Here is a 19,581-nt window from a genome sequence, read left to right as displayed (position 1 = left end):
ACACCTGGCTAACTGTTTTGTATTCATACAGAACCGGGTTTTGCCATGTTGGCCAGGCTGGTCTCAAATTCCTGGCCTCCCAAAGTTCTGGGATTATGGGCATGAGCCACCACGCTCACATAATGCCAGTTTTAGCTGACCTTTATTAAGCACTTACTTCCTCCTCTCCCAAGTCAGAAGACAAGAAGGTGTCAGTCACTTGGAGACTAGCTTTTGAAATACTGTGATCCCTGATCTATCTCTTACTAAAGCATGACTCAAAGAAGGTATCACAAAGAAGGTATACCCAAATTGGTATGGGATACTTTCATGTAATTCTTTTCAAAGATTCAATATTCTCAATTGATAATAGGCAAGATAGCAATATCTGTCTTACAGGATCGTTGAGGAAAATGTGAAGATAGCTATCTTAGTTCCTGAAACAGAGTAGGAATAAATGAGTAATAATGAGAAGATCAGTGTTTAAGAAACTAGAAGGGCGGACTTGGTGGCTCACACCTGTAATCCCAGCACTTTGGGAAGCTGAGGGGGGCAGATCACTTGAGGTCAGGAGTTCAAGACTAGCCTGGCCAACATGGTGAAACCCTGTCTCTATTAAAAATACAAAAATTAGCTGGGTGTGTTGGTGGGCACCTGTAATCCCAGCTACTTGAGAGGCTGAGGCAGGAGAATCACTTGAACCCGGAAAGCGGAGATTGCAGTGAGCTGGAATCTCGCCACTGCACGCCAGCCTGGTCGACAAGAGTGAGAATCTGTCTCAAAAAAAAAGAAAAAGAAACTAGAGAGAGATAAACAAAAGTTGATTGTTAGACTGAGGTAGGATTCGTTCATTTATTCAGACATTTCCTACTTTATGCCAAGGCATTGCACTGGGTCTTGGGAGTATAGATTCCCTCCTCAAAAGAAAGTTCCTTTTAAAAGAGAATCCTGGCTGGGCACATTGGTTCACACCTGTAATCCCACCACTTTGGAAGGCGAAGTGGGAGGATCACTTGAGGCTAGGAGTTCAAGACCAGGCTGAGCAACATGTGGGACCCCCGCAATCTATGCCCCCCCAAAAAAAACAAAAAAAAAGTGGGTATGGTGATACGTGCCTGTAGTCCTAGCTACTTGGGAGGCTGAGGCAGAAGAATGACTTGAGCCCAGGAGCTGATGGTTATAGTGAGCTATGATCATGCTACTGCACTCCAGACTGAGTGGCAGAGAGACCCTCTCTCTAAAAAATACAAAAAAATTTAGGCTGGGCGTGGTGCCTCATGCCTGTAATCCCAGCACTTTGGGATGCCAAGGTGGGTGCATCGCCTGAGGTCGGGAGTTCGAGACCAGCCTGGCCAACATGATGAAACCCTGTCTCTACTCAAAATACAAAAATTAGGTGGGTATGGTGGCAGGTGCCTATAATCCCAGCTACTCCAGAGGCTGAGGTAGAAGAATCACTTGAACCCAGGAGGCAGAGGTTGCAGTGAGCTGAGATCGCGCCATTGTACTCTGGGTGACAGAGCGAGACTCTGTCTCTAAAAATAAAAATAAAAAACTGTAAAAAAAGAATTATAATTGGAGTTCTGAAGAAATTACTTTGGTGGGAGCTTGAAGCTTGTGACTGATGTAAGTCTAGCATTCCTCTGCTTCTCTGTTTTACCTCTTTTCCAGAAGTGCTGATAGCCAAACATTATTTTATTGCTGAACAGAGAATTGGTAGCAAAGCTACTGGAATGTCTCCAGCCAAAACTGCAGTATTCTTTCTCTCTGAACAAATCTGGCATTGCAAAACTTTGGTTGGCACTGAAATGGCAATGAATATTGGCTTGAGACATACTTAGCATTTGACTTATTGAATCCAGCCCTTCCAATATAAATTGGAATAGTCCTTTCGAAATGCGTTTTGGCACTGTGGGTCAAGAACTCTAAAAATAATGTATATTCTTTGGCTCCAAGTTTTACCTAGATCCAGAAGAAATCCTAAATACAGGCAAACTTTATAAATAGTAGTGTTCATCATAGTGCTATTTTAATAGTGAAAATTGGAAGCAGCCGTAACATCTATATGTAAATTGTTGTAGCCAGTTAGAGTATTGTATAACCATGGTTATGAAGAGTGTATGAAGTTTATGAAGAGTTATAAGGAAGTAATTTGTAAAATGTGCAAAATTATAAATATCTAAAAGAGAGAAGTCTCACACAGGTAAGAGAAAATAGAGAAGGCTCCTTAAACCTTGACTTGTGTGTAGTGATGTGAGAGGTGGGGTGGAAAAGTTGGTTTTCTAGCCAGGAGAGAAAACACCAGAAGACTCCTGTAAACATCAAAGGCAGAGATGAATAGATTTTCCTCAGCATACATACAGTCTAGAATGGAGAAGAAAAGACCATTAAACAGTTTCCCCTATAATAATTTTATTTAATTATAAAAGAGGTTGAATCAAGCCCTAAACCTTTTCCTTGGAGTGTGGGGAACTAGAAGGAAATATGTAAATGTAAACCAATTGTATTACTAATGATTGGAACCACCACAGGGTAGCCTCTTACCCCACACCATTTCTAATCTTTCTCTAATATTTAAACTTTACCAGCCGGGCGCGGTGGCTCAGGCCTGTAATCCCAGCACTTTGGGAGGCCGAGGCGGACAGATCACCTGAGGTTGGGAGTTCAAGACCAATCTGACCAACATGGAGAAACCCTGTCTCCACTAAAAATACAAAATTAGCCAAGCATGGTGGCGCATGCTTGTAATCCCAGCTACTCAGGAGGCTGAGGCAGGAGAATCACTTGAACCCGGGAGGCGGAGGTTGCCCCTGAGATCGCGCCACTGCACTCCAGCCTGGGCAACAAAGAGCAAAACTCCATCTCCAAAAATATAAATAAATGAATAAACTCTACCTAACTTATAGTAGGTTTAAAAAAACCGATAGAAAACCCAGGTAATCAACCCTGTCTGAGTTATGAATGCAACTGTTTCCAGACGGTGAATGCCAAATGAGTTCAGCACACTAGCTTACTTTGGCTTTTTGAAGAGATCACTAGAAAACTATCCTGCTGACTAGCAGTGAGGTCAGGTAGTTCCCACACAATGCATTTAGTGCGATGAAATAGCGTTTTTACCTTCAGCTGGCAGTCTGTTTCCACGTTTTCCCATTCTTTTTACTTTTTTAAAGCCAGTCAAATTTAGCAATGAGGGGTTTTATATCTCTTGTTCTTTTTAGACAGATTTACTTTACCATACATAAAAATTTCTCACAAAGGTAAATAGTTTACCTCGTTGTTTATAAATAACACCATTACTCCATTTGCGTAAGCCTTTGAGTACACCTTAATATTTCTCTTCCACTCCCCCACTTTTAATCTATCATCTGATCCTTCTGGCACTACCTCTAAAATAAACCCCAAATATGTCCATTTCTTTTCCGTTTTACTGCTGTCATTCTATTCTATGCCATCATTCTCTTTTCCATGGACTTCATCTATATAATCTTCTTGCTGGTGTCTTGCTGTCTTTCATGCTTTCTACAGTGACTTCATATGCAAACAGGAATGACTTACTTTAAAATGTGCATATGATCATGTCACTGTCACTAAATTTAGAATGAAGGGTCTGGATTAGTGATTCTCATCACTATCTATACATTCTTTTTTTTTTTTGAGACAAGAGTTTTACTCTTGTTGCCCACGCTGGAGTGCAATGGTACGATCTCAGCTCACTGCAACCTCTGCCTCCCAGGTTCAAGTGATTCTCCTGCCTCAGCCTCCCGAATAGCTGGGATTACAGGTGCCTACCACCATGCCTGGCTAATTTTTGTATTTTTAGTAGGGATAGGGTTTCACCATGTTGACCAGGCTGGTCTCGAACTCCTGACCTCGTGATCTGTCCACCTCAATCTCCCGAAGTGCTGGGATTACAGGCGTGATCCACCACACCCGGCCTGTTTTTATTTTTATTTTTTTAAGTAGAGAACAGGGTCTTGCTATGTTGTTCAGGCTGGTCTTGAACTTCAGGGCTCAAGTGATCCTCCCACCTTGGCCTCCCAGAATGCTGGGATTACAAGCATAAGCCACTGCACCCAGCTTGTAGCATTTTTTAAAAAGGTCCCTCATACAGGCACACCATGGTGGCTCATGCTTTGGGAGGCCAAGGTGGGAGGATCACTTGAGGCCAGGAGTTTGAGACTAGCCTGGTCAACGTAGTGAAATCTTCATCTCTACAAAAAAAAAAGAAAGAAAGAAAAAACAGGGCTCCTCATGTGGTTCTTATACAGGTAAAATGGAAAAATATTGCCTGACATGAATGATCTTTCCCCTGCCTACTTCTCAGACCTTATCTGTCAACTTGTCAAGCTGGTTCTGCCTCCAATGTTTTCTCCCTTCTTGTTTCCTCCCTCCTTCAAGTTTTGTTTTACGTTTTAAATAAACTTGTCATTAGAAGAGATTTAGATTAACAGGAAATCGTGAAGATAATATAGAAAATTCCTATAAATCTCATGCTGAATGTTTCCTATTAGCACCTTGTATTATTAGTGTGGTACACCTGTCACAATCGATGAACCAATATTGATACACTATTATTACTAATGTTTTTTTTTTGAGACAGAGTCTCGCTCTGTCGCTCAGGCTGGGGAGCAGTGGCTCGATCTCAGCTCACTGCAACCTCCGCCTTCCGGGTTCACACCATTCTCCTGCCTCAGCCTCCCAAGTAGCTGAGACTACAGGCGCCCGCCACCATGCCCGGCTAATTTTTTTGTATTTTTGGTAGAGATGGAGTTTCACCATATTAGCCAGGATGGTCTCGATCTCCTGACTTCGAGATCCACCCGCCTCGGCCTCCTAAAGTGCTGGGATTACAGGCGTGAGCCACCGCGCCCAGCCACTGATACACTATGATTAACAAAAGTCCATTCTTTATTCTAATTCTCTTAGTTTTTACCTGATATTCTTTTTGTGTTCCGGGATCCCATTTAGGGCACTGCATACTATTTAGTAGTCATATCTTAGGTTCCTCTGGGCTGTGATGGTTCTTGAGCTTTTCTTGTTTTTGGTGACCTCGACAGTTTTCAGGAGTACCAGTCAGGTATTTTGTAAAATATTTCTCAATTGACATTTGCCTGATGTTTTTCTCATAATTGGAGCTGGGATTATGGGTTTTTGGCAGGAAGATTTACGGAGGTAAAGTGCTGTTTTCACTACAACAAAGCAAAGGTACTCTCAGCATGCTTTATCACTGTCAATGTTTTGGTCTTGATCACCTAGCTGTGGTAGTGTTGGTCAGGTTTCTCCACTGTTAATCCCCCCGCCACTGTTTCCATACTGTATTCTTTGGAAGGAAGGCACCATGCCTAGCCCATTCTGGGAAGGAATAAAAAGTTATGTTCTACTTCCTTGAAGGTAAAGGTAAAATATCTACATAAGTTACTTGGAATTCTTCTGCACAGGATATTTTTCTATTCTCCCCAATTTATTTCTTCAGCCATGTATTTATATCATGAATATTTTATTGCTGAAAGTGTTCGAGCTTTAGTCACTGGGATCTTTTTCAGTTGAGTCTTCTATCCTTTTTTTTTTTTCCCTTGGTAGAGATGGGATCTTGCTGTGTTGCCCAGGCTGGTATTGAACTCCTGGCCTCAAGCAGTCCTCCTACCTTGGCCTCCCAAAGTGTCAGGATTACAGGCATGAGCCACCACTCCCAGCCTCCTCTATCCTTTTGACCACAAGATTCTTTAGGCACATCTTATATATTTCTGGCCCCAGTCCTAGAATCAGCCACTTCTCCAAGGAGCCCTGATTCTTTTTATTAGAGAATGGTATTAGAAACCAATATCTAGGCATTAGGTGTGCATGCTACTGGGATGTTGTTGCTTGTAGGGCCTTTCAGCTGACTGAGCAAGGGATATGCATGTGTATATACTAAACTAAGTTTTTCTGTATGCAGTCATCTGTATCTATATTAAGCTAAACATGAGTTGATGTTTCCAATTCTGTCCATTACCACTCTATCCATTCTAGCCTTCTTCCTTTGGTTATCTGTCACCTCCCACTTTTACAGTGAGAAAACTGGCTTTCACCATTCATGATGTTTACTTAATTGTTCAAATCTGGGATACATATGCAGATATAGTGGCTTCAGAATTAATACATACTCCCATGGAGAAAAACCTTATCAAGTAGAGGACTGCGCTTATGTGTAATGGCTGTTGCCTTTAGTCTTACAGACTTCATTTCCAAAGTTTGTTAGTTAGCACCCCATCCCCCTTTGAGGAGGTTGTTTCACATATTTTCTAGACAATTAAATTATTTTGTCAAAGTCTGTCTTCCATCCAGAGATCCTCTGATCTCTTAAATGATGTTTTAAATTTACATACATTAAGGTTCACTCTGCTGTAAAGTTCTGTGGGTTTTTATCTGTCTCAGAGTTTTTGCATATGTTGGCCTTCTGCCTGGAATACTCTTCCCAGATATTTCCCCATTACTGGCCCCTTATCTTTCATTCAGATCTCTGCTCAAATATTATCTCCTTGAGGAAGCTTTCCTTGAGCACCCAATCTAAAGGAATCTTCTAGAACAAAATGAAAATTTTGTTAGTGTATTTTCTTCAGTATGTGTGGTTTGTTTTGACCAGTCTCCATTTAGTAGGATGAAAATTTAAAGAGGGCAGGGACTGTATCTGTATCCTGGATATATAGTGAATGTATGTTTTTATATGAGTGAATAATCCTGTCCCAGGTGTGTCCAACATCACTTATTTCTAGGGCATAGTTTTAGTACTGATCAGTAGTGATTGAAAGCAGGCTTGTTCAGTTGGGTTTCCAGCTCACCGTGCTTTACTACTTAAAAAGTGTTTTGGTTGCAAGTTAGGTTAAGTGTTTCAGTATATTAAAGATGGCAGTCACTCTGTTCTCTCCTGCAGTGTTTATAACCATTTATTTAAGGTTATTATTATTATTATTGAGACAAGGTCTTTCTATCGCCCAGGTTGGAGTGCAGTGGCGCAGTTTACTACAGTCTTGACCTCCTCAGGCTCAGGATATCCTGAGTAGGTAATCCTTCTTGAGTGGCTGGGACTACAGGAGCACCACCACACCTGGCTAATTTTTTTTGTATTTTTTATAGAGATGGAGTTTCTCTATATTGTCCAGGCTGGTCTTAACTCCTGGGCTGAAGTGATTCTCCCACCGTGGCTTCCCACAGTGCTAGGATTGCAGGTGTGAGCCACTGTGCCAGCCTAAAAGTTATTTTAGTGAGGGATTTATAATCTCTACTCCTACTTAGAATTACATATCAATACTGGCCAGGCGTGGTGGCCCACACCTGTAATCCCAGCATTTTGGGAGGCCGAGACAGGTGGATCACCTGAGGTCAGGAGTTCGAGACCAGCCTGGCCAACATGGTGAAACCCCATCTCTACTAAAAATACAAAAACTTGCCAGGCGTGGTGGCAGGCACCTGTAATCCCAGCTCCTCGGGGAGCCGAGGCAGGAGAATCGCTTGAACCCGGGAGGTGGAGGTTGCAGTGAGCTGAGACCCCGCCATCGCACTCCAGCCTGGGGGACAAGAGCGAGACTTCGTCTAAAAAAAAAGAATTACTGTTAATACCACGGATTTCCCAGCTCGGCTGTACATTAGAATCAGCTGAGGAGCTTTAAGAACAAACACTGCTTCCTGAGTTCTTTCCTGCCTTACTGATTTTCAGGAAAATTCTACAAATTTGTAATGTTTTAACAACCAGCTTGGCATCTAGTCAGAACATTTGAAGTTAAAAAACCCTAACAGCCAGGTATGGTGGCTCACGCCTATAATCCCAACACATTGGGAGGCCAAGGTGGGAGGATCGCTTGAGCCCAGGAGTTCAAGGCCAGCCTGGGCAACATGGTGAAATCCTGTCTCTACCCAAGAAAAATAGAAAAATTAGCCAAGCGTGGTGGCACACACCTGTGGTTCCAGCTACTCAGGAGGCTGAGATGGGAGGATCATTTGAGCCCGAGAGACAGCGGTTGCAAGTGAGCCAAGATCGTGCCACTGCACTCTAGCCTGGACGACAGAGCCTGTCTAAAAAAAAAAAAAAAACCAAAACAAAATTAAAAAATACAATGTATTAATGTAAAATCAGATTTTCTGATAGTGTCTAGAGGATTTCAGCTGATAGCTATGATGATGAAGCTTGTACAAAAAGATCCTTTTAACTTGGACTGATTCTTCTACAATGATTTAAGCCCATACTGTGTGCTTGGTACTGGTGAATATTACAGTGAATCGTTCCCTGCTCTCAGAGAACTTACATTACCTCTGAGACGGCAATAGAATGAATGTAAATAATCATAAGATAGGAAACAATAGGCACATAGAGAGAGAAAACAATTTTGGTATTTAGAGGAGAGAGCAGTCATTTGCACACTGGGAAGATGTTGTTAAGATGAGTCCAATTCCAATTCTTTTTTTTTTTTTTTTTGAGATGGAGTCTTGCTCTGTTACCCAGGCTGGAGTGCAGTGGCATAATCTCGGCTCACTACAGCCTCTGCCTCCTGGGTTCAAGCAGTTCCCTTGCCGCAGCCTCCTGAGTATCTGGGACTACAGGCATGCAGCACCAATGTGCCCAGCTAATTTTTTTTTTTTTTTTTAAGTGGAGATGGGGTTTTACCATGTTGGCCGGGCTGGTCTTGAACTCCTGACCTCAAGTGATCCGCCCACCTCAGCGTCCCAAAGTGCTGGGATTATAGGCGTGAGCCACCACCCCTGGCCTAGAGTCCAATTCTTAAAGAGAATCCACAGCGAGAAGGAGGAGCCCTGGACATCCCAATCCTTTAGTGGGTTGTAATGTAGGGCATTGAAAGTGAAGGGGGTCCTATTAGAAGCCAGAAGGGAATAGTCAAATGAGAAGAGTTCTATAATGGTCAGAACCTAAAATCCAGACTCAGAACTATCAAAGCCAGCAGTTCTTTTTTTTTTTTTTTTTTTTTTTGAGACGGAGTCTCGCTCTGTCGCCCAGGCTGGAGTGCAGTGGCCAGATCTCAGCTCACTGCAAGCTCCGCCTCCCGGGTTTACGCCATTCTCCTGCCTCAGCCTCCGGAGTAGCTGGGACTACAGGCGCCCGCCACCTCGCCCGGCTAGTTTTTTGTATTTTTAGTAGAGACGGGGTTTCACCGTGTTAGCCAGGATGGTCTCGATCTCCTGACCTCGTGATCCTCCCGTCTTGGCCTCCCACAGTGCTGGGATTACAGGCTTGAGCCACCGAGCCCGGCCAAAGCCAGCAGTTCTTAAAGGAACTTTTCAATTTCAGTATTTTAAACATTAAAATTTTTGATTGCAAGTTTTTGTACTACATGTATAATTATAAAAAATGAAAACTTGTATACCTAAAAATCTAAACTTTGGTTTTTGAATTTTGTTTCATTTTTTTAAGCTCTGGAAAAGAAATGCATTCCACATTAAACCCTTCACATTGCACATAAAGGAAACTAAATTCAGAGTTAAAATGTGCCTGTCCATGGCCATAAGGTACAGAATTAGGCAAGAACTTCAGTTTTCAGACTCATCAGTCCATGCTACTACATTCTTGTCAGGTTGAGATCAGTCTCTTTGCCCTAAAGCTTACTGGGTGTTTAGAGGAGTTTCTTGAGGATAGAGACTATATCTTCTTCATTTTCTGTCCAATATAGTAAGTGAGTGCTGTACAGAATAGGCGTATAGCACACATTTGTCAAATGAAAGGATGGATGGATAGATGGATGGTTTTGGCTTTTATATTAGACTTTAAAGGAATGCTAGAGTTTAGCTCTGTGGAAATTCTGGGCATGAGATGTGTACATACATGAACTGTTAGATTTGCTGAATGTTGGATATCTGAAGGGAAATAGTGAGAAAATACTGTAACTGCAGTGGCTTACGTCTATAATCCCAGCACTTTGGGAGGCCAACGCAGGAGGATTGCTTGAGCCCTGGAGTTGGAGACCAGCCTGAGGAATATAGGGAGACCCTGTCTTTACAAAAAACATCCAAAATTTAGCTGGGTGTGGTGGTGCACACCTGCAGTGCCAGCTACTCAGGAGGCTGAGGTGGGAGGATTGCTTCAGCCTGGGAAATTGAGACTGCAGTGAGCAGTCATGGCGCTTTTGCACTCCAAACTGGGTGACAGCAAGACCCTGTCTCGAAAAAACAGTGTGGGGGGGGTGGGGTATGTTAGGTTTTACACAGTTCATATTATAAACTAGGTTAATACCAGTATATAAAACGAAATAAGTTAATGAAAGGCATGACGTTTTGCAGAAAAGGCGCATTACATCATTATTTAGAGGTTGAGTATTCCTTGTCCAAAGTACTTGGAACCACAGTGTTTCAGATTTGGATTGTGTTGAGATTTTGGAATATTTATGTTATACTGGTTGAGCATCTCAAATCTGAAATGTTTCGCTATGCATTTCCTTTGAGACATTTCAGCACTCAAAATGTTTCAAAAAATGTTGGAGCATTTTAGATTTCAGATTTGGGATGCTCAACCTGTACTATCAACAGAATAGTTGTTTAGCATTAAGTAATATTTTGCTTAGCCCACAGGTTGAACAATCTTTAATTTTTCAAACTTGAATTTGAGGGAATATTGATCTTAGTCAGTACTCCTAGTTGAAAGCCTTGAAGTTTTAAAAGGAATTATCATTTTTTTAGTTCTTTATGTGTCTAGAACAGTTAGCTGACTGTATAAATTCTGAATCGGTGAAGTTTTACCATACTTTCACACCCACTTATAACATTTTTTAGTGTATCTTCCTAGCAGCATTAGGTGTAGAAATACTCATATGTATACTGTTGGTTTTTCTCTAAGTAACTTTTTGTTTTTATCCTTCTTTTCAGGATCTGACTGGCATAGAATCTATGGATCAGTGTCGCCATACCTTGGAACAGCATAACTGGAACATAGAGGTATAATAGGATGCATTCTGAGCTTATTTCTTTTTCTCTGGTCTAATTAAGAATCAAAACCGTATGTTTTTCCATAGCAGGAATCTTTTCAGTAGATTTTTTTCAGAATTATGACTCAAAAATAAAAGTGTGGGAAGGTAAAGAATGTGAGAAAGTTTATAAAATCATAGAAAAATTAGTGACTAAATCCCTCGGTATACTGCCCTACCCCCTACTGTTTGTTAGTATCTTGTTGGGAAAACAACTGGTTTTTGTATATTTAGTTTTTAACCAGATGTTTTGATGTGAACCTTCTTCTTACATATTTTATAGTTTATTCTTTGAGATTGTCTGAGTAGTCATGTTCTCTGCAACTCTTCTCCTGACCATTGAATTAGCTAGACTTAAAACACTGTCAGTTGATAATAGTGTTTTGTCCTCACTATAATGCCTCTGAATTTTTTTTTTTTTTTTTTTTTTTTTTGAGACGGAGTCTCGCTCTGTCACCCAGGCTAGAGTGCAGTGGCATGCTCTCTGCTCACTGCAACCTCTGCCTCCCAAGTCCAAGCGATTCTGCTACCTCAGCCTCCTGAGTAGCTGGGATTACAGGCGCCCACCACTGCACCCGGCTAATTTGTATTTTTAGTAGAGATGGGTTTTCACCTTGTTGGCCATGCTGGTCTTGAACTGCTGACCTCAGATGATCTGCCCTGCTCAGCCTTCCAGAGTGCTGGGATTACCCGCGTGTGCCACCGCGCCTGACCATGCCTCTGATTTTTTATTAGCAAGTGTGATGTCAGTTGTTACTTTGAGATAGATCCCCAAGGATGTAAGCTCCCTAAGAACAAAGATTTTTTTGTTTTGTTTTAACTACTGTATTCCTAGCATATAACGTGGAAATAAATATCTGTTGACGTTTCCCTTCCATTCTTAGTATATTAATAGTTTATACTGAGTGGATGCTGAATTTTGTCAAACACCTTTTTGATCTCAAATTACTGTTTTAATTATTATCTGCTATTTAAATAGGATGCTGGATTCCTAAAAATGTATTCCTAATATGATTTCATTATTCAACACATTTTTGGGCAATTAAACTCAGGCTCTGACATTATATTAGTGAACAAAAGTAAGTCCTTACTCTTTTTTAATTTTTTTAAGACGGGGTCTTGCTCTCTCACCTGGACTGGAATGCATTGTCACAAGCGTACCTCACTACAGCCTTTGACTTCTGGGCTCAAGCGATTTTCCTGCCCCAGCCTCCCAAATAGCTGGGACTACAAACATGTAACACCATGCCCAGCTAATTTTTAATGTTTTTGTGGAGACGGGGTCTTGCTGTGTTGCCCAAGCTGGTCTTGAATTCCTGGGCTCAAGCAATCCTCCTGCCTCAGCTTCCCAAAGTACTGGGATTACAGTTGTGAGCCACCACATCCAGCCAAGTCCCTACTCTTATGGAACTTAATTCTAGAGAATTTCAGTTTGTAATAAATGATGGGAGGGGAACATCACACACAGGGCCTCTCGGGGCGGGGGGACTAGGGGTCTGGGGGTCTGGGGGAGGGATAGCATTAGGAGAAATACCTAATGTAGATGACGGGTTGATGGGTGCAGCAAACCACCATGGCATGTGTATACCTATGTAACAAACCTGCACATTCTGCACATGTATCCCAGAACTTAAAGTATAATTTAAAAAAAAAAAATGAATGCAAATGAGATGAGCATAGGAAATGGAACAGAGGATCTGGAGAGTTTTGCTTTTTGTTTTTTTATCTGTATTTCTTTTTATTTTTTTTGAGATGGAGTTTTGTTCTTGTTGCCCAGGCTGGAGTGCAATGGTGTGATCTTGGCTCATTGCAACCTCTGCCTCCTGGGTTCAAGCGACTCTCCTGCCTCAGTCTCCCAAGTAGCTGGGATTACAGGCGTGCGCCACCACGCCCAGCTAATTTTTTGTATTTTCAGTAGAGATGAGGTTTCACCATGCTGGCCAGGCTAGCCTTGATCTCCTGACCTTCCAATCCACTCACCCTGGCCTCCCAAAGTGCTGGGATTACGAGCATGAGCCACCGCACCTGGCCTTGTTTTTTTATTTTTAAGAGACAGGTTTGGGCCGGGCGTGGGTGGTTCACACCTATAATCCCAACACTTTGGGAGGCTGAGGCGGGCAGATCATGAGGTCAGGAGATCGAGACCATCCTGGCTAACATGGTGAAACCTTGTCTCTACTAAAAATACAAAAAATTAGCCAGGCGTGGTGGCGGGTGCCTGTAGTCCCAGCTACTCAGGAGGCTGAGGCAGGAGAATGGCGTGAACCTGGGAGGCAGAGCTTGCGGTGAGCCAAGATCGCACCACTGCACTCCAGCCTGGGCGACAGGGCGAGACTCCGTCTCGAAAGGAAAAAAAAAAGAGAGAAAGAGAGACAAGGTCTTATTCTGTCACCCAAGCTGGAGTGCAGGTTTGATCATAGCTCACTGCAGTTGAACTCCTGGGCTCAAGCATTCCTCTGACCTCAGCTTCAAGTAGATGGAACTACAGGCCCACACTACCACACCGGGCCCTGGTGTTCAAGTTTTTGTGTGAATATGTGTTTTCATTTCTCTTGGATCTATACCTAGGAATGGACTTCTCTGAGTCATGTGGTAACACTATGTTTAACCTTTTGAAGAGCTCCCAGACTGTTTTCAAAGTGATTATACCATTTTAAATTCCCAGCAGCATTGTATGAAGGTCTCAATTTCTCCACACCCTCACCAACACTTGTTAATATTTGTCTTTTAGATCATACTCACCCTAGTGAGTGTGAAGTACTATCTCTATGTGGTTTTGATTTGCATTTCCCTAGCGGCTAAAATTATGTTGAATATTTTTTCATATTCTTTTTTTTTTTTTTTTTTTTTTGAGACGGAGTCTTGCTCTGCCGCCCAGGCTGGAGTACAGTGGCCGGATCTCCGCTCACTACAAGCTCCGCCTCCCGGGTTCACGCCATTCTCCTGCCTCAGCCTCCCGAGTAGCTGGGACTACAGGCGCCCGCCAACACGCCCGGCTAATTTTTTGTATTTTTAGTAGAGATGGGGTTTCACTGTGTTAGCCAGGATGGTCTCGATCTCCTGACCTCGTGATCCGCCCACCTCGGCCTCCCAAAGTGCTGGGATTACAGGCGTGAGCCACCACGCCCGGCCATTTTTTCATATTCTTGTTGAACATTTGTGTATCTTCTTTGCAAAAATGTCTATTCAGGTCCTTTGCCAGTTTTTAAATTTGATTATCTTTTTCATGTTGAGCTGTGAAAGTTTTTGTTTTTGTTTTTGTTGTTTTTGAGATGAAGTTTCACTCTGTGGCACAGGCTAGAGTGCAGTGGCATGATCACAACTCACTGCAGCCTCCACCTCCCAGGTTCAAACGGTTTTCCTTCCTCAGCCTCCTGAGTGTCTGGGACTACAAGTGCCCCATGCCCGGCTAAGTTTTGTATTTTTACTAGAGGCGAGGTTTCTCCATGTTGGCCAGGCTGATCTTGAACTCCTGGCCTCGAGTGATCCACCCGCCTCTGCCTCCCAAATTGCTGGAATTACAGGTGTAAGCCAGCATGTCTGGCCAGTTTGTGTTTTTTGAGACAGGATTTCTCTCTGTTGCCCAAGCTGGAGTACAGTGGTACTGTTACGGCTAACTGCAGCCTTGACCTGCCAGACTCAAGTGATCGTTTCACTTCAGCCTCCTGAGTAGCTAGGACTGCAAGCACACACCACCACGCCCAACTAATACTTTATTTATTTTTTATTTTTTGTACAGATGGGGTCTCGCTGTATTGACCAGGCTTGTCTTAAACTCCTGGGCTCCAGTGATTCTCCCACCTTGTCTTTCCAAAGTGCTGTTATTACAGACATAAGCCACCATGCCTGGCGCTTATCTGATATTTGATTTGCAAATGTTTTCTCCCATTCTGTGAGTTATCTTTTTACTCTCTTGATAGTGGTTTGTGGTTTTTGTATTTTGGTTTTTTTGAGAGATGGAGTCTTGGTTTGTTGCCCAGGCCAGAGTGCAGTGGCATGACCATAGCTCACTGTAACCTTGAACGCCTGGGCTCAAGAAGCCCTCCTCCCTTACCCTCCCTGATAGCTGGGACTACAGGTGCATGCCATCTTGCCCCATTCATGATAGTGTAATTTGATGCAGAAAAGTTTTTCTTTTTGATGAAGTCCAATTTATCTGCTTTTTTCTTTTGTCGCTTGTGCTTTTGTTGTCATATCTAAGATACTTTTGCTTAATCTGAGGTTGTGAAGATTTATATCCTAGTTTAAGAGTTTTATAATTTCAGCTCTTATATTTAGGTTTTTGATGTATTTGATGTATTTGTAGTTACTTTTTATGTATAGTGTGATCTAGGGGTTAATCCACTTTCTTTTGCATGTGGATATCCAGTTATCTCAGCATCATTTGTTGAAAGATTATTCTTTCCTCAATGAATTATAAAACTAGGGGCCTACTTGATATTAGCCAAATTTCAAGTTTGAAGCAAGTAATTGCGTTTAGAGGGCACACTGCCCTCCGAAAGACCACTTTCACTTCTGAAACCACCTGCAGTTTCAGATGGTCGCAAAACCATCTTCAGATTTGCTAATTCACTAGAACTCACTGAAAGCTGTTACAGTCATAGTTATAGTTTATTATAGGGAACATATACATTAAAAGCAGCTAACGGAAGAGACAAATAGGGCAGAATTAGCTGGGCGTCGTGGCTCACGCCTGAAATCCCAGCACTCTGGGAGGCTGAGGTGGGTGGATCACGAGGTGGGGAGTTTAAGACCATCCTGGCCAGCATGGTGAAACCCCATCTCTACTAAAAATACAAAAAGTAGCTGGGCGTGGCAGTACCTGCCTGTAATCCCAGTTACTCGGGAGGATGAGGTGGGAGAATTGCTTGAACCTGGGAGGCGGAAGTTACAGTGAGCCGAGATTGCACCACTGCACTCCAGCCTGGTGTCAGAGCTAGACTCCGTCTCAAAAAAAAAAGAGAAAAAGGGGGCAGAGTCTAAAAGGATTTTGGACATGAAGCTTGCATACTAAAAGGATTTTGGACATGAAGCTTGCATACTACGCTCCTGCAGAGTCAGGATACATTACCTTCTTGGCATAGATGTATGACAATATGCATGAAGTATAGTAGCCCCCTCCTACCCACAGTTTCACATTCTGTGGTTTCAGTTACTCGTAGACAACTGTGGTTTGAAAATTTTAGGTGTAAGATTCCAGAAATAAACAATTCATAAGTTTTAAAATGCATGCTGTTCTGAGAAGCATGATGAAATCTCACTCTGTCCCACTCTACCTTACCCAGAACGTTAATTATCCCTTTGTTCAGTGTCTCCACACTGTATACAGACCCACGTGTTAGTCAGTTAGTAGCTGTTACCAGATCAACTGTTGTGCCATTACAGTGCTTTTGTTCAGGTCCCCCTATTTTACTTAATATTGGCCCCAAAGCACAAGAGTAGTGATACTGGCAACTCAGATATGCCAGAGAGAAGCCAGGAAATATGTCCTTTAAGTGAAAAGGTTAAAGTTCCTGGCCAGGCGTGGTGGCTTATGCCTGTAATCCCAGCATTTTGGGAAGCCAAGGTGGGTAGATCATGAGGTGAGGAGTTCAAGACCAGCCTGGCCAAGATGGTGAAACCCTGTCTCTACTAAAAATACAAAAATTAGCTGGGCACGGTGGCAGGAGCCTGTAATCCCAGCTACTCGGGAGTCTGAGAGGCAGCAGAATTGCTTGAACCCCGGGGTGGGGGAGGTTGCAGTGAGCTGAGATCGTGTCACTGCACTCCAGCCAGCGCAACAGAGTAAGACTCCGTCTCAAGAAAAAAAAAAAGGGTTAAAGTTCCTGACTTAATAAGGAAATAAAAAAAAATTGTATGCTGAGGTTGCTAAGATCTAGCTTGTGTTTGTGAAATTGTGAAGAAAGAAAAAGAAATTCATGCTAGTTTTGTTGTCACACTTCTGCAAAAATTGCAGCCACAGTGCATGATAAGTGCTTAGTTAAGATGGAAAAGGCATTTTCTGAGTGGAAGACATGAAGAGAAACAGCTTCCAATTGACAGCATTCAAGTTTGGTACCATACATGGTTTCAGGAATCTACTAGAGGTCTTGGATTGTATCCCTGTGGATAAGGAGGGACTACTGTATTGCCAACCAGGGAAGCTTCAGTGCTTCCAGAGTATTTATTAGGGCATCATTACATAGGCATGATTGATTTGCTTGGCTGCCCACATGGTTGAACTCAATCTTCAAGTCAACTGATACCAAGTTGTCCAAAGTTCCCCACCCTAAACCACATGGTTGGTCTTTCTGGCATGGCCGGCTTTCACCCTAAGACTACTGGGTGTTGCAGCTGCAACCTAAAATCTAGTAACAAAGACATGCTTATCAGGTCTGACGTAGATTACCTCCCAAAAGGCAAAGGCCAGATATCTCTTTGGGTAAGGCCAACTTTTTTTTTACTACATTGAGATAAATATCTATTTTAAGGACAGAGTTCAGGAGGGAATGAGTGTTTTAAACTGCATATCAGTAGTCTGGCAGGAGTTGTATTAGGATCTTTATGTACGGCCAACTCATTACATTTTTAGATTAACTCTGAGAAATATTGTTCCTTTATTTTGCACATAAGGAAACTGAGGCTCATGTTTTTTTCTTCTTTATTTTTTATTTTTAGAGACAGGGTCTCGCTTCATTGCCTCGGCTGGTCTCGAATTTGTGGTCTCTGGGCTCAAGCAATCCTCTCACCTCAGCCTCCCAAAGTGTTAGGATTACAGGTTTGAGCCACCGCACCTGACCTGAGGCTCATACATTGAGCAACTTTTCTGAGAGATGGAGCTAGGATCAGACCGAAGCTTCTCTGCTGCAAACCCCTTCATCAGATGCCACTCATCAGGACTGCTTCACTGCATAACTCCAGGGGTACCGCCCACATTGTATTCTCTGAGGATGGCTTTTCCTGGGATTGTACAGTGAAGCACTTTATATCCCAGCAACCCTAAATAATACATACCATCTGAATAAAGGCAGTGTGCTTGCTGCATAAATGTAGCTTCCAGACAAGTTTCTTCGTCTCCTCTACTGTGTATGCATTCTGGAGCCATCTCTCCACGTTGCCTCCCAGTATAGGCGGTTAAAAGGTCCGTGAAGGTACACTCCTCAAGTGACCGTTTGGTGTATTACTGGCCATCCTATTTTGGAATACCACGCAATAGTTGCCTCACCTCTTTTTCTGGGTTGATTTGAGCATCACTGAAACTCTTGCTACTCTGTTTTCCTTCTCAGGCTGCTGTACAGGACAGATTGAATGAACAAGAGGGTGTACCTAGTGTTTTCAACCCGCCTCCATCACGACCCCTGCAGGTTAATACAGCTGACCACAGGATCTACAGCTATGTTGTCTCAAGACCTCAACCAAGGGCAAGTTATTTCATAGCTGGAATTTCCCCCATTTTTATTTTTAAGTATATTCACTTGGTTATATTGATCTCCCTGTGACAGGAGCAAAATAAATATTTAGAATGTAAACCTGTTTGTTAGACTTGGCCCCTTGGGTATATAATTTTGCCTTGATTCCTCAAGGAATTGTTATAGAAACTGCTAAGTTTTTGTTTTCTATTCTTTGCCAGTTATTTGGAGAGTGTTTTCTGTCTCTTAAGTTACAATTTGTTTACTCAAGTTCTTTGTTGCTTCAGTTTACTTAAACTACTTTTGAGGAAGTACATGGAATCTTTGTAGGAGCTTTGGCCACGTCTTTGAAATTAGCCTTGAAGGGCTAGTAGCAAGGAGGTGGTTCACTTAAATTTGACAGATATTTAAGAGCACTCCAATAGCCTGGTATTTTGCTACTGGGGATCCAGACATGAATAAAGAGCCAATCTTCCCATTTCAAATTCAATTTCTCACAGTCTAGTGAAGGAAGTCAGTTGTGTACCTGATAATGAACTCTGAAGAACTTCTTGGACTTTCTTTTTCTTATCCTTGGGGTTATACTCACCTCTTATACTTTTATACTTGCATTTAGAATCCTAAGAGAACATTCCCTTTAACATTGCAACAGTTAGAATTTTCTCCATCATCAAGCCTTTTTGTGGAGTACTTGATTTTTGTTTTGTTTTGTTCTGTTTGAGACAATGTTTCACTCTGTCACCCAGCCTGGAGTGCAGTGGCACGATCTTGGCTCACTGCAGGCTAGACCTCCCGGGCTCAAGCAGTCCTCCACCTCAGCCTCCTAAGTAACTGGGACTACAGGTGTGCGCCACCATCCTGGTTAATTTTTGTATTTTTTGTAGAGATGGAGTCTTGCTATGTTGCCTAGGCTGGTCTTGAACTCCTGAGCTCAAGTTATCTGCCCACCTCAGCCTCCCAAAGTGCTGCAATTACAGGCTTGAGCCACTGCACTTGGCCTACTTGATGTTTTAAAACATGTTTCTAAATAGTGCTTTGTGGTTTTCTGAAGTACAGTAGCAGATTCCCATGTCAGCCATGGGGCTCCAGAGCTTCCTGTCCGCAGACACAGAAAGTGTCTTAGGTTAACACAATGTGACATCTGTGAAATGCTTTATAAACTATAGAGCCCTGGATGTATGCTAGTTTTAATAATTAATAACAGCAATAATAATTAGCATTATTACTAAGATAAGCAGCTGTATGGGGATTTGTCATTGTGGTTAATATAA

General features: G+C 42.4%; 1 protein-coding gene across 1 annotated transcript in view; it reads left to right on the top strand.

The window, feature by feature from the left end:
• Window positions 1–19,581, top strand: part of FAF2 (Fas associated factor family member 2) — a 61,359-nt gene that overhangs the window by 20,220 nt on the left and 21,558 nt on the right. Inside the window, exons 2-3 of the mRNA XM_008015372.3 lie at window positions 10,825–10,893; window positions 18,188–18,322. Of these exons, the coding sequence (XP_008013563.1) occupies window positions 10,825–10,893; window positions 18,188–18,322 (204 nt within the window). The remainder of the gene's footprint in view (window positions 1–10,824; window positions 10,894–18,187; window positions 18,323–19,581) is intronic.

This window comes from Chlorocebus sabaeus, chromosome 23, assembly GCF_047675955.1.
Source record: "Chlorocebus sabaeus isolate Y175 chromosome 23, mChlSab1.0.hap1, whole genome shotgun sequence".
Taxonomy (NCBI): Eukaryota; Metazoa; Chordata; class Mammalia; order Primates; family Cercopithecidae; genus Chlorocebus; species Chlorocebus sabaeus.
This window is presented reverse-complemented; position numbering and strand designations above follow the sequence as displayed.